At 43.8% G+C, this 14,751-nt stretch overlaps 1 protein-coding gene across 5 annotated transcripts in view; it reads right to left on the bottom strand.

Annotated features, from left to right (window-relative positions):
• The window catches only part of LOC146972468 (nuclear factor of activated T-cells, cytoplasmic 1-like), a 60,029-nt gene that overhangs the window by 40,120 nt on the left and 5,158 nt on the right, over nt 1-14,751 (bottom strand). For all 5 annotated transcript variants that reach the window (XM_085802705.1, XM_085802703.1, XM_085802702.1 and 2 more), the window contains exons 3-5: nt 12,954-13,113; nt 3,803-4,005; nt 373-545 (exon numbers count right to left, since the gene is read on the bottom strand). In XM_085802705.1, the coding sequence (XP_085658831.1) occupies nt 373-545; nt 3,803-4,005; nt 12,954-13,113 (536 nt within the window). The remainder of the gene's footprint in view (nt 1-372; nt 546-3,802; nt 4,006-12,953; nt 13,114-14,751) is intronic.

Here is a 14,751-nt window from a genome sequence, read left to right as displayed (position 1 = left end):
GACAAAGAAACAGAGGTTTCTTTCAATGTGCTCATTCAACTGTGCCAAAACTGGGGCTGGCAAATGACCTTTGTGGAACCTGTGCTAATGGGGTAGCCTTACCACAATAACTTGTGCAGTCAGTCATAAAATGCAAATTGAGATAGATAACACGTGTGTCTGGCATCATGCACAATGCATCTATTGCCTTGGCAAATTGCTTTGATCATATAAAGCTTATTAGGTGCAGAGGCACTGAATTTGCTCCAGCATGCCATAAAATAGTAGCTCAGTTTATTGGATTACAACAATAGATGCCACCTTTCGCTTAAGTGGAAAAGCCAAGAGAAACTGTAATGCCAGTTCGTGAGTTTATTCCTGTGTGAGACTTACAGCATTCGATGGGGTTGGAGGAGGCCTGCAGGGACACCGTCCTGCCATTGGGCTGGTTGATGTGCACCCGGAACACCAGCCTCACGCGCGTGTTTTTACGTCCAATGTCTGTTTCCCCTTTGCGGAGCTCAATGTCAGAGTTACGCAGCTTCAGGATCCCTGCACAATCAATTCTGGGACAGAGAGAGGGAAGGACAGCATTTAACATCAAACATTTATTATACAAATATAATGAAATGACAATGACATTTTGTATTCTATTATAAAAGAAGTGTATTAGGAAGCGACACAACATCCATTCATAGATGGTACTTGCAACAGAATATTTTCTCTGGAGAGGTAAGGACAAAGTGTCAAACAGGCTGATTCAATTATTCAACCTGACTTTTTGACTGTGACACTGAGCAGCGTTGCTGTGCATTAGAACCAGCAGTGAAGTCCCTGGTGTTACAGATCATGCACTGGAGGTTCACTGGAGCGTGACTGTGTCATTATTAATCCTGCTTGTCATCAAAGACAGAGTTGGACATTAATGACTTCACATCACAACTATAAAGGGTCACAGTGGTCCAAGTATTAGCCATTCTCTGGAGGAGCCCTCTGGACCGAACGCACCAAAGCTTAACACTATCACACATGGTCCCATCAACCACAGTGACTCTATACAAAGTCTCATATACTTCATATATTTAGGGCTTAAACCTCTCTTAATCATTGCCATATGCAGAAGTAGACCCTTTTTCTATGCTGTCTCTATTTATTTCATTTCACAATTTGGGAGGTAAAGGAGTGAATTTTCTTTCCCTTTTCTCAGTGGAAAAAGCATTCGTTTTCAGACGTGGCCTTTCATGAATTTAAATAAAACTAGAGTGGCTGGTTAAAACGAGAAGGAATACAAATGGGATATGGTTTGGCATTTCAATTATTTTACATGGTAGCTATTTGGGCACTCTTCCTGGAACATGGTAAATGTCAGGTTTTATACTGATCCATTTTTCCCCTTGACTTTGGTTTGGACAATTTGAATAAATAAAAAATATATAACGAAAAAAAAAAAAAAATATATATATATATATATATCACTTTCTGACTACTTATGTATGTTATCAGCTTTGCATGCTATATTCACAAGTTTTAATTTTCATCAGTTTTAAGAAGGCAACATGCTGGAGGTCAGAGTTGGAAGTCAGATTTCATGGCCTACAGAACCTGAGATATGGAAAAGTACACAAATTAATGCTAATCATCGATGCCAGCAATGTATGTGCATAACACATTGTGTGAGAAAATAAAAACAAAAGTAATAATTTCTATTCTATTATGTTTCTTTATTCGAGATCCTATAGTCTGTAAAATTTATTGGAATTTTCAGAAGGCAATATACAACGTTAAATGATGTGTATGAGATTACTTTTCCTAGAAGAGAAAAGAAAGAGACAGATTGAAACTATCTTTGACTGCAACTTTCGACTGTCTGCATCCCACACAGTGAGCGAATGATTGCTGGCATGCGAGCAGCGAGATGGATGCCGTTATCAAGACGACTGTTTAACAGTTCAGTGGAAAGAGACAGTTGAAGGCTTTGCTTCGTCTTTGACCTTTCATATAGTTGGGGAAGAAATAGAAAGCTCTCGCTCCTCTTTCTTTACCATGTGTGCTGTTGACAAAGGGGAAAAGAAACTTCCTCTTGAATACTGTATACAGTATCATATTCATCCTAAGGGAGACATTAAGTCAAATAGGTGAAGGTTGTCCCAACATATGATACAATATAAGGAAGATTGTGGTGTTTTGGGTTTGCAAGATGTTAGATTCATTGTCCAACACACTGTCCAACTGTCCCATAGATATCAGTAAACCCCCCCATCTATCTACCGGTAGGCTATCTATCTATCTATCTATCTATCTATCTATCTATCTATCTATCTATCTATCTATCTATCTATCTATCTATCTATCTATCTATCTATCTATCTATCTATCTATCTATCTATCTATCTATCTATCTATCTATCTATCTATAAAAGTGTATAAATGGGGAAGAATTTCATGTGAAGCAAGAGGTAGCCTAACGGCCTTAACCTATGTTCATATACAGTGGTTTTATCCATAACGCAGAGGTCTGGGCCCCAGTCCAGTGAATTCATTGCTCCCTAGTTTGAATGGAGCCCCAGGACAGGAGCCACTGCCTGGACACGCTGCACAGCCCCTTGGATTACTGGTCTGGAAGGCTTGGGGGAGGACAGGAGAGGCCAAGCTTGACTTACCTCAGCCCAGCAAACTTGTTTTTAAAAGTTAAACCAACATTACATTTAACTGACAAATTTCAACTAGCCCCAGCTTCACAAAGTATAATAATATGTCTGTTTAAACTCAACTCACGGTCCACCTGAACTCAAACTGAGTGGACTTTTACACTAATTAGCAGACAAAAAAGCTTGTTAGCTAGCTCAAGTGGAGGTTTGTTGAATCAGATTAAAGCACAGTGTCATTACCACAACCTTTAAGTACTTCAGAGGTGGCTAATGATGCTACTCTTTGTTAGCTGAACAAGGTAGGGAAAAAAAAAAACACAAGAGCCTAATTCCTGTCACAATAAGCTCATCACTTACTCTCACACAGTCTAGGAGTTCCTTTCTGGTGATGAAGCACACTGTAACTGTTTTCTACTACCGGTTATTTAGACAAAAGTCATCTTGACACAGGAAAGATTAGAACGATTCCTGAATTCCTTTTTAGCTGTTGCAGTTTTCGTGCTAGCTGGCTCTAGCTGTCATGGTTTCCTTCCAGCAACACTTAAACAGAACAGATTATATCATTAAGTTATCAGTCACACCCAGGCCTCTTCTATCATGACAAGCTATAAAAATGTCTGCTGTGTGTGTTTAAGTTTAAATCATGCTGCAACATAAATGTGTGCTGTTTGAATTTTAAATTGGTTAGCTGTTAGCTAGTGTTGAAAAATGGTTACCACAATTGCCAGTTTTGTTTGTCATGACGACCAAGTTTTCATCGCACGTTGCAGGCTACAGGACCACTGGACTCCCAATGTGTAACGGCTCTGGGGCAGTTGTTATTTTTTATGATAGCGTTTGTACTTTGAACTTCAATTTGAGCACCTCATGGTCGGCCATTTATTTTAAAGCTTCTTGCTGAACTTGGTGTGTTGAGTATATTTCACCTCCTCAGAATTCTTGCATCTCTTGGGGTGAAAGCACTGAGTTTTGAAGGTCTATTTAGAAGTGTGTGCTGTACAGTACCTATCATCAGGCATTCTGTTTGTAGACTTAAAGCAAGGAGGAAAGTGCTGAGAGAAAGAAGAGTGCTTGTGTGTGTGTATGTGTATACTTTAAAGTGGTGGTTACCAGAGGAAAAAATGTGGAAAGAAAGAAGATGGATAGGTGACTTGTGGAGGTTTCACTGCACTCACATGGCTCTCATGTTGTTTTCAGGCAGCAGAGGGATCTCCAGGATTTTGGTGTTGGATTGCATGACTTCATGGCTGGCGGTGGAGACGGTTTTGCCAGTGATGCGGTGGACCTGGTAGAAGGCATGTGGTCGCAGGAGGCGGTCGTCTGCGGTCCCTATGAACAGCTGCAGGGTGAGCGGCTCGCTTTCCATGTAGCCATAAAGCTGGCGGGAGAACAAAGGGATCCAGGTGAGAGGCAACATCAGGTTTTAAGACCCCCATCTGAGGCAACCCCTCATTTAGTAAATAGAAATTGAATGCACATCGGCTACTGATAGTTAAAGGGGCCTTTAATGATAGCCCTGACATGGTAGAGGGGCTGCAAAAATAAGCCCCTTTTTCTTTGTTTGTTTTTTAAGTTGAGTTGGAGACCCTTTTTCAGTGGTCTTTACTGTTCTTTTTTTCAGCTAGTTCTACATTCCTTTAGGGGAAGGTGAGGGAAAAAAGTTTTTTGATGTCTCTGAGTTTTCCTGAGGTAGGGATCTCCTGGGTACAGAGGTATGGAGGCTGGCTTCCCATCACTTCACTGTTCGTTAAAATCTCACCGCTACATATTTCAAAAAAGAAAAGAAAAAAGTTCATATAGGCTATATATATATAGAGAGAGAGTGTGAGACAAGCACTCAACAGAGACTCGGTGTGAAGTGACCCTTAAATCAAATAAGACAGGACAATCATCTCAGGTCTGTCTCAAAGTGTAATGCTCTTAGTCATTTAAGTTCATGAAGCTTATGATTGGGCTAATACAAATGCTCCTTTGTAAATATGAGTTGCATCTACAGGATGAAGAAAAATGTAGACATTGGTAAACCACACATTACAATCTTTAGTGTCAATAAACTAATCAACATGACATATTTAGAATGTAATACATGTTCCTGTATAGGTGCAGAACTTCAGCAAACTTTATCCCCGTGACAGGTAGAAATACAAAAAAAAACAAACAAAAAAACTTCATGGCATTTGGCATGCAGACGGATCCCCACCCCTTTGCCTTTGGGCAGTTATGAACATGCATTATGATTTCCATTAAAGCTCAGAGACTGCGTCCCACTGTGATGAAAGAGACTCCTGTATCAGAACCACCACTTCAAACAACTACCACTTCCTCTAGCCTCCATTAGCTGCTACTGCTCAACTAATAAAAAGATCAAATCTTTTTTCTTTTTTTTTTCTTTAAGAAGAAAAACTTCATGGCCATGCATAGTTTTAAAAGAACTGTTGTCTTTGGGGTCAAAGGCACTTCAAATGTATTGAACTTCTCTGGATCATTTTCTGACAATCTCTAAAACAACATAATGGTTTAACCAAGTGTGTAATGGCTCAAAAATATGAACATACAGACAGAGTTGCAAATTCCAAAGTGTGGTGAAGGACAACTGATACTTTGTGAGTGATGTCTGACCAGAATCTTTTGCCAACCAAATGTGGATTTCTGGTGGAACCAAGTCTTACTGTACACTGCAGACCTCCCAAGATATGCTTTCTCTATGCGGAGCAAAGTGGTCCTATGGTCATAAGGGTGGATGTTAGTGTGGGCTCAGAAATCTCTCCAAACCTAAGAAACTTTCAGGACCCTGCAAAATCCATCTGGTTTGTCAAAAAAACTGAGAGGACTAACTTCTCATCAAGTCGACCTCCGTGGATCCACCCACGTGGCTATTTGACCACATGTGACATTTACTGGGAGGGATCACTTACTCAAGACCAGGGCTCACACAGTCATGGCCACCAGAAGAATCCCACAAATTGGTCAGTTACCCCAATTTTCTTTTGAGCTCCGGCCCAGTGAAAACAGTGGTACCGTCAAATGGAATAAAAGACCCCTGTTGTTTATCTAACAGACTGAGTCATATAACAAAATGCAGACCACATGTAACCTATGACATAATCTGATTAATGGGTTTATAATTACCTTTACAAGGGTGGTCAGGGATAGGGGGTGTGAGGAAGAGGAAGGCTGGTGGAGGACAGGGGAGCTACGTCATTAAAGTCTGTGGAAATTAGTGCTACAGTGTCATGGACACCTAATGTCTTTGGTTTGAGAACAAATTCGTCTGGATTCTGTATTAAAAGTTGTCTGGCCTGATAATAAACATGGAGATTAAACGCCTTTGGTCTGCACTTGATGACAGGATCTTTGGATTTGGGACAGAGACAGAGGATTGTGTTCTTTTTCTTCCCTGTTCCACAGTTTTCAGTATTAATTATGTTGAATAAAAATAGGCTATGACTGGTCAGCGGAGTAGAGCATATATCCATATGCCTCAATAATCCACGCACCAGTGGCGAGCTGCCTTTGCTTTTTGATTCAGATATCAAGGGAGTGAAAAGGGAGCGGTTAAGCTAAGGCTGTCATTCATCTCCCAGTTCCAACCGTCCTATTTTTCTCTTCACCTCCGCATAGTGTCTCTAGCAGCTGTCTTGACCTGTGAGCTAGTCACACATGCTAGTCATCAGTGAGTTAGGCCGAGGTCAGGAGCTTCTTGAAGTCTTGGCATCCCAAGGGACCACTTCATCTATGCGGTGATCTCACCGGCAGACCCTGCTCTGCTTGTTATATTTTACTTATGGTGTCACCAGAGGTAATTATCCATAGCTGCACATGCTACCAGTTACTTGTGTATTGACTCTTGAGAAGGCTATAGTGGAGCATGAGGTACAGATCTGAAACAGCAGAGCGTTAAATTGCATGACGTTTCCTTATGATTTAATAAAACGCAGGCAGCCGTGCTACAAAGCAGTGTCATCTGTCACTTTTGCCTCGGTAGACTTCTTTGGATTTCTCAGTGACCTCCAACCATTACCTCAGCTGCCACGTGGCTGTGAGGGGCCCCACAAGAGAGGCAAGAGGGAGGGAATGGAGGAGTGGTGGCGGGGGGGTCTTTATCCCTTCACTCGTCTTGCGGTAGCGCACAATGACGGTGGCGTCCTCACTCAAAGCTGTAGTGACCTCATGGAGGACAGGAAGTGATTAATGAGGTCAGGTAGTCCTCTTGGTGACGCTGGGCTTCCCAGCAGCGAAAGAAGGCAGTCTAGTCCCCCCTGGGCGACCTCCCCCGATTCCTTTACCATATGTGCTCCCCTGACCCTCTCCCTAAGGCGCCCCCCTCCTTTCTGCTAAACTCCTGTGATGCTCACTCAAATGCACACCACAAACAGAGCACAAAACTTATTTCTTCATTTTATTCTCAATGGGGAAATAAGTTGGGGGGGAAAAAGTCAAGATAGCGTCGTAAACTTTAAGTGTGGGCCGACGACAGAGGCTTCACACACACCTGTGACCTCAGCTTTGTATTTGTGTCTAACGCTGCCTGCGCAGTTGGACCAGGGAGCCGCTAATTTTGACCAGATGAGCTTCTCGTGCTGTAACTGCAGCCTATCTGGCACACGTACTGTATATTTATTTTGAGATAATCTAAACCGAGTTTGAATCTCGCTTTGATTCGCAGCTGTTTCACAGTGCCAACTTCTGCCACTGTGTCAGCTAGATCCATTTACACCTCCCACCGCAAGCCACTGCTCCACAAGCCATTTTTGATAGCTCAGGCTCAAATAAACATTGTGGATAGGGGCAGCTGATGCATTAATTGTGTAATTGTAAGCAGCTGTATTGTCTGGGTCAGTTGTGATGATGTGGGGGGGAGGTGGAGGGGGGTGGGGTCGAACTAAAAAGGAAAAGGAGGGCGCATCCCAACCACTTTCCACCGTTCATCTCCCTGTCGCCTTTGGACCACCACAGATCCATCATTGGTTCATTTGATTCAATACAGACCAACATTCATCATAATTTCACATTTATGTGTGTGTGTGTGTGTGTATGTGAATATGTGTATGTAAACACACACATGCAAATCTATATACACACACAAACAGTATTAATCATATACGGTAGCTATATCATATAGCACATTATCATTATGGCACATTTTGTCTCTGCACCTCTTCAGTAATAGTGACACTTTCCCCGCTACCTGCACCTGGCTTCAGTGGATCAAAGAGAGGATTAGAGCATGTACTCTTCAATAATTAGTTGCTGGTAAATTACATGTGTCTGGTCTGGCTAGAAACGGAGTGTGAATACACTCCACAGGCCTGCAGTGTGCTGCCTTCTATCGCTCTGCAGTGATTTCATCACTGCCTGGAGAAATGTCATGACTCGTAGAAGTCCACGTGGCGCAGAGAATTGGGGAGAGGAGTAGGAGACGACGACTGGAAGCAGCAGAGGAGGGGTGGTGGGTTGGGGTTGGGCGGGGGGGTGGGGTGGCGCTGGAGCAGGGGAGGAGAACTACAACAGCAGATTCAGGCTTTTTCCCATTATCACGCTCCCCTCTTTCTGTCAAGTGCTGACAGTCACACAGCCAGCCTTTGCTGTACCCAATTAAATGTACACTCATCCAAGTTGTCTCTCCTTCCAGACTTTACTCCGTCACCCCCCTGCCCTTCTCGTGTCTCCAGTGGCTCATATTGAATGCATAAGGCAACATATGCAAACCTTTAATGTGCTGCGTTTCCATGGCTCCAAATGCTACTCCTTTTATAAGCAACCAAACAGCTACAGTATATCCCTCAAAGTTTTTGTTGAACGGAGTACCTTGGTGTTATGTCATTGAGGGCATAGTTTCAAGCACTAGCCCATGTCTAGACCAGTGAGGGTCCAAATTCCATATAAAAAGAATGGCTTTGTTACCAGCACAGTCTGCCATTAGAAATATCATCCAAACCTACAGAGAATTTGAGTAAGATGATGCATGGACAAATGCTGTGCCCCCCAATAGTACGACTGCCACCAGTGTCTTACCTCATAAATCTGTGGGCTGTCTGGTTATTACCTCAAACTAGTGAAAACGATGCGCATTTCGCTCCGTTTTTCCACTTGTTATTAACTGGTAATTAGTGGTAGCCCAATACCAGTGTAAGGGAAGCCCCGCAGATGGAGAACCACAATTTAAGAGTGGCATAAATACCCCTGTGGGCAAGGAATAATAGCCCTGACTAAGCTCTAACAGCACTACGGGGTACACCAAGCCTTTTGAATCTCAAACAAGAGGCGGCAGTAGATTTAATGAGCAATTAGTAGCGACAGTATAAGGTGCTGTAGATCAGGGCATTTCTTTGAGACATTACGCAGCCGGCAAGCTCCAGATCCCAAGGTGAAACGGCACATGCGGAGAACCGAGGCACATGTTCGCGGCGCTCTTTTATGTCGCTGTGGCGGAAACATGCAAATTTGATGTGCATTATTACATACAGTTGCAGGGGGAACCTAGATGCGTATTAAGTCACGCACGCATTAATAGGGATGATGGCCACATCCTGCTGAAATTACACCGTGTCTGTTGCTGCTTTTGACTTAATGAGAGAGTGGGTGAGAGACTGTGTGTTTGTGTGGGGGGGTAAGCCCTATAGGCCAGTCATTATCCTATATGAACTAGCCATATGCATGACTGCTCTGCGTGCTGGGTGATAGGTTTAATACTCCACAGGTGTTGTTGTCTGCTGTTACCGAGGGCCTGGCGGATGTCTGTGTACTTCCTGGCGGAGTTTGAACTAAAGGCCTTTGCAACATCTTCCTCTGAATAACATATTAGATCAAAGACACGTCACGTCTCCTATAACTATATTCTCAATGAAAATGATTTGGCGTGATACCACTTTTTTTCCCCCCAGTGTTCTCCTGTGGAAAAAACCCATCAATCAATGTCACGGCAGTCTTTCTGAGTGAAGTTCGACCAGGTTGCTGGTTTTCCGGAGCGCAGCTACAAAAAATCATCCTGTAGACATTTTGGCATAGCTGTGGTGAGAGAGGGGAGCGTCTGGAGCAGTGTGAGAGGAGCCGATAGAGCACCCTCGATCCCCTTAATGGCGCTGTGGTCTGCTGCAGTAAATAAAGTGGAAAAGCAGCCACGGGGGTCACAAAGTGGACCAATCATGAGAGAGGAAGTTAAAAGGCTGCGGATGCGGAGGAGGGGACGGAGGGATGAAGCCCGGGTCCAGAATAAATGAATGAGATTTGAAACAGGAAGTGCGGATCGCCGGTGCAGGCAGCACCAGGGTAATGAGTCGAGGTAACCCATAATCTCGAGGTTTTTTCACTGGTGTGCGGCGGCTGGAGTTTCGACACTCCATTCTCCCCACGTATACCCATCCCACAGGCTCGCCGTCCTGCGCTGAATGTGTTGTGGTTGATCTGCTTGCAGCTTAGGATGATGTCAGACCTTAGAGATGCTGTACTTTCCTGTGTGTATATATATCAGGGAAACACGTCTGCTCGTTACGGACTAGGAACACGGCAGCAGTAAATGAGCAGGTGAGCATTTAAGGATGGCTGTCTGATCTGTCAGTTGCTCTCTCTCTCTCGGGGGGGACACAGTAAGCTGTAGAAACAGTGTATCCCTTCCTGTTTTTCATCTTGCTGTGTCTTAATCCAGCGCTGCTTTCCAACACACATGTCACCATCACTCACTACGCGTGTGTCTGATCATGCATGAGTTTAAAAAAACAATGGAGCCGTGGATGACTGGGCTTCAGCCGAGGGAGGCCTGCTGCTGCTGCTGCGGGTTTGGGAGATGGTTGAAGGATGAATAGTTCACAGGGAGCGACATCCTCAGGCCTCCCCCAGGGAGGGAGGGAGGGAGGGAGGGAGGGAGGGAGGCACCGGTGCATGGAAAGAAGAGGTGGCGTCCGATGGGCGCTGGGATTCTGACTCCTATCCACCATCGCCCCCCCACCACAACACCCCCACCACCACCACCATGTTCAGCCAACCTCAGGGCCACCCAGGCCCTAATCAGCAGGATACAGAGCATCTCCAGGGGCAGCTGAGCCAAGCCCCAGCTGCCTGGTGACTCCCTCTGCCCCTTCTCTCTCTCTTTCTCTCTACTCAATCCAGTCTTAAGCACACACACACACACACTCACATACACACACACTTCCTTAGCCGCTTCCTACACCCGTGCCCTTGTGTCATTATTGACTCATTCTCCTTGACTGCACCTCACCCATCCAGCGCCTGCCACTCATTACCACAGGGCACCGGGGACTACAGCATGCCCTATCCTCCAAGATTACAACAACACAATTTCACACAAGACTACAGCAGGGGCTAAGACAGTGATAAAAATGAAGACATCCATATATATGAGGAATCTTTTACTTAAACTGTGCAAAAAAAAAAAATCTGGGAAGACACAGGACACTCTCTTCCCCTATATTTTACCCTCTAGCGTGTACACATGATTGCCTAATCCTTATAGATTTATGTTTCTGCCAACTGCCATGCTTCCAGTGGTGTCCTTCTTATGAAACCCTCCAGATATCCCAATTGACTGCACACATGCACTATCAGAAGCATAAATCACTCGGCACCAAAAAGTAAGAGTAAAATGTAAGCTATGCTCACAGGAGGGGGAGAGGAGGTGTGACGGTAAAGCAGCTGTCATCATACTTTCTCCATGACTGTTCCTCATTAATAATTTCTTCACATACACACTGAGACTTTAAAAGCGTCCCCGCAAAGCAATAAATTGGTGCCTGTGTAGTATGAAATAAACAACCTAAGTCATCAATCTAAATGTGTGTATTGCTAAGACATACTGGACGCTGAGTCATGACTTTTCACTCTCTAACCCCCCCACCCCCTCACCCCGTGTGAGTCATTAAATGGCATAAACTAAATCAAGACCGGTCTCACCTGCCGCAGCTGTGGCGTGGCAGTCTGAGCTGGGGAGGTGCGAGGGTGAAATGTTGATTCGCTCGCATCATGTTGGTACACAGAGCTTTGAAATGAAGGGGGAGTAATTACCTGTATTTACAGAGAAAACCTAGAGGTTGACAGGACTGTTTATAACGCCACATAGGCCAACAGCTGTCAAGTGTGCTTGACATTGAGCAGGGCCGGGATGTGTTGACAACATCTATTTACAAAACAGCTGTGGCGCTAACAACGTTTAATGTTAAAGCGTCTGACAGGGAGAGACCACCAACCTGAATGTGAGCCGGTCCAGAAAAAACAACGTCCTCCCTGGCTGCAGTGTTTGCTTTGGCTCCATGATGAATAGAATTTTAAATTTACAATCTAAAATCCTTTATTATATTCTTCGACATGAATGTCTAACGCTTATGCCATTATTGGGTTAAATACAATGTTAGTTTGAACTGACGACAAATTGACCCTCAACCTTAAGGACACACACACAGACGCACGCACATCGCTAAATCCCCACCTTGAGTAAACGAAGATGTCAGTACAGTGTGATGACAGTGTAGCACAGAAAGGAGCTCTGTGCTGCGCTGCTGGTGAGACTGACGTGTGCTCTGTAAGTGTTCGCCAAGTACAATAGTGAGAGGCGATGGTCCTGGTCTATACTAATTGAGTCAGCATGCACTGCTGCTGGTCAGAGCGACCTTTGGAAGCGCTAGATTGACTCCCGGCTTTGGGGAACATTAATAACACAGCATACGAGCACATACAGAAACACAGTCTGGATATACAGTACTGTACTGCTGCTGTCAAGAGTTGGAAACAAGGAAAGGTCAAATCCACAGTACATGGCTGGAACCACATATGATTAATTTGAAAAGAATTGAGGACACAGTTGAAAACTATGGCACCATTGCAAATAACTACTTCTAATGCAAAGTAGGTAAAGGCTGAAAGGAAAGTCCTGGATGAATCTATTTGCTTTCTGCCATACTCTCCATGCTCACATATGCTGTTGCTAATTAAAAATTGGTTTAAAGAATCACTGAAGAAAAATGTCATGTAAAAAAAAAAAAAAAAAGAGCAAGAGAAAATCAAACATCAAAGACAAATGAAATGAAAAATGTTCATAGCCGTGTTGACAGCATGCTGTCATAAAGTCTACAGTACAACAGCCAAGCATCCATGTCACTAGCTTGTTGTTGGACAGAAAACAGAGCTGTTAATCAGCCTGCACTTGTCTACTTCTAACTACTTATGCTGTAATGACAGAAAATTATTACACAGTTTAAATGCACAAAGCTAACCTTGTTTTTGGTAAACCGCAATTTCCACGGTAAGCCTTGAAGATATGATTTAGTAAGCAGTTGCCTGCACTGTTGTCTTTGCAGTATATTGATGGTGACATACCTGTACGACGGGGTGTCCTCCAGAGAGCGCCTTCACGGCCCCTCGGCTGCCTTCAGTCTCATAGTGGGCCCTGTGGTGGGACTTTGGCTGCACCTCGATCTGTAGGTTGTACGGGCCGGAGCAGGACGGAAGCTGCCAGTCAAGAGCTGGCAGTGATGGGCTGGAATAACATAACACATCACTTGTTATTAGGATATGGTAACAATACACTGAATTCCATCTTCTTTTTTTTTTACCATACCACTGATTTATATAATAGTGAATCAAACTGTATCCAGTACACTTGTGGTTTATTCCTTCTTTAAAAAAAAAACAGAAGTGCTCTGTTTTTTTTAACTTTATTTTTGTTCTGTTCTATTCTTATAACTGGAGTCACATTTGATTTGCCAGAGCAGGAACTGCAAGGTTGCCGTTTTTCCACGGTTCAATAGCTGCCAAGGAAGTGCAAATCAAAAAGTCCTAAACTTGCTTTAAATTAGCTTCAAATTAGGACACTTAAGTGTAATCCAACTAGCTTGATCCTTCTCCATTTCATCATGGTCTATAATCTAATCAATTGAAGTCATTCGCTGACGTGTGTAATTCCTTAGGTCTGGGTAATAATTAGAGTCCCGTTTTTGTAAAAAAAAAAAATCAAAGTCGAATGTGCCCTGGTTAAAGGGAGCAGTGTGTTTTTTATTATGGTGTGACAGGTGGAAACAGACGCTCAGAGTTAAGACAGTGACAGTGGGTGGAAAGACATTTCTGGGGCACAAAAACAAATCTCACACCAATTGGCAACCAGCCTGTCCTTTGATGCAATTATTATGCATTCCAAATTGATAACTGTAAAATTATAAAACACAACCACACTAGCACCGCAGACAATGGAGTTATAGAGTGGAATAAGGTCAGCAGCACGCCCTGCCTTCCAGCATGATATCTCTTTCTCATAGCTACAGCTGGCCTCCCTTAACATCATTGTTCTCGAGATGCAGGGCCAGAGCTTCCCATGTGAACACCGTGGAGATATCTAAACCAAAACAAACATGTGCAAGACAATATTTCTCTATGCCGGATGCCTGGTAAACGCAACCCCCTGACCTGAAGGGTGGCTCAACTGAAACCAATCTCTGGCATCTTTGTGGAACTCGCGGGCTGTTTGTTGACCCAAAACGAACTGATTTCCCCCTGCAGGGCTTTATCTGCCCAGTCAGTGCATGACATCACGTTAACTCCACAGAAAGAGATGGGCTGATGGCGCGGCGGGCCGGAGCAGCGAGCTGCCTGATTAACCCACAGACTGCTTCCCCTTCAGCTAGACCTGTCACCATTACTTCCTGTTGCTCACTATCTTAATCAAACACTTGATTTCCGACAGGAAAGAGTGTTATTGGCTCGGAAAAAATGTTACAAGGGACACAATTGAAATTGAAAAAAAAACTCACCTTGTTCAAAAGTAAGAAATCAATGACATAGTTGAGTGCATGCACACGTGTTTGTGTGTCTGTGCGTGTATGTTTGTGTGTAGGTTGCTTTAGCAACAGGGGCGGGCACACACACACACACACACACACACACACACACACACACACACACATGCTAAGCAACTCCTCCCTGTGAAATATGATTTATGAAATAGTTTTGATCTTCAAAGAGAACTCTTTTGGAAGTGAAGAGCATGCAACTTTTGGATTTCTGCCTTTTGATATGGCCTTTGAAGATTAAAAACTAAAACAATCTTGTCCTTGCAATGAATAAATAAAACTAAATGTGGAAACGAAAAGACAACAACGGAGCACTGTGGTGGTGCTACTGG

This window comes from Trachurus japonicus, chromosome 16 (assembly GCF_045865225.1).
Source record: "Trachurus japonicus isolate A0001 chromosome 16, Traja_1.0".
In the NCBI taxonomy this organism is placed as follows: Eukaryota; Metazoa; Chordata; class Actinopteri; order Carangiformes; family Carangidae; genus Trachurus; species Trachurus japonicus.
The sequence above is the reverse complement of the archived record's forward strand: the minus strand, read 5'-3'. Positions and strand labels throughout refer to the sequence as shown.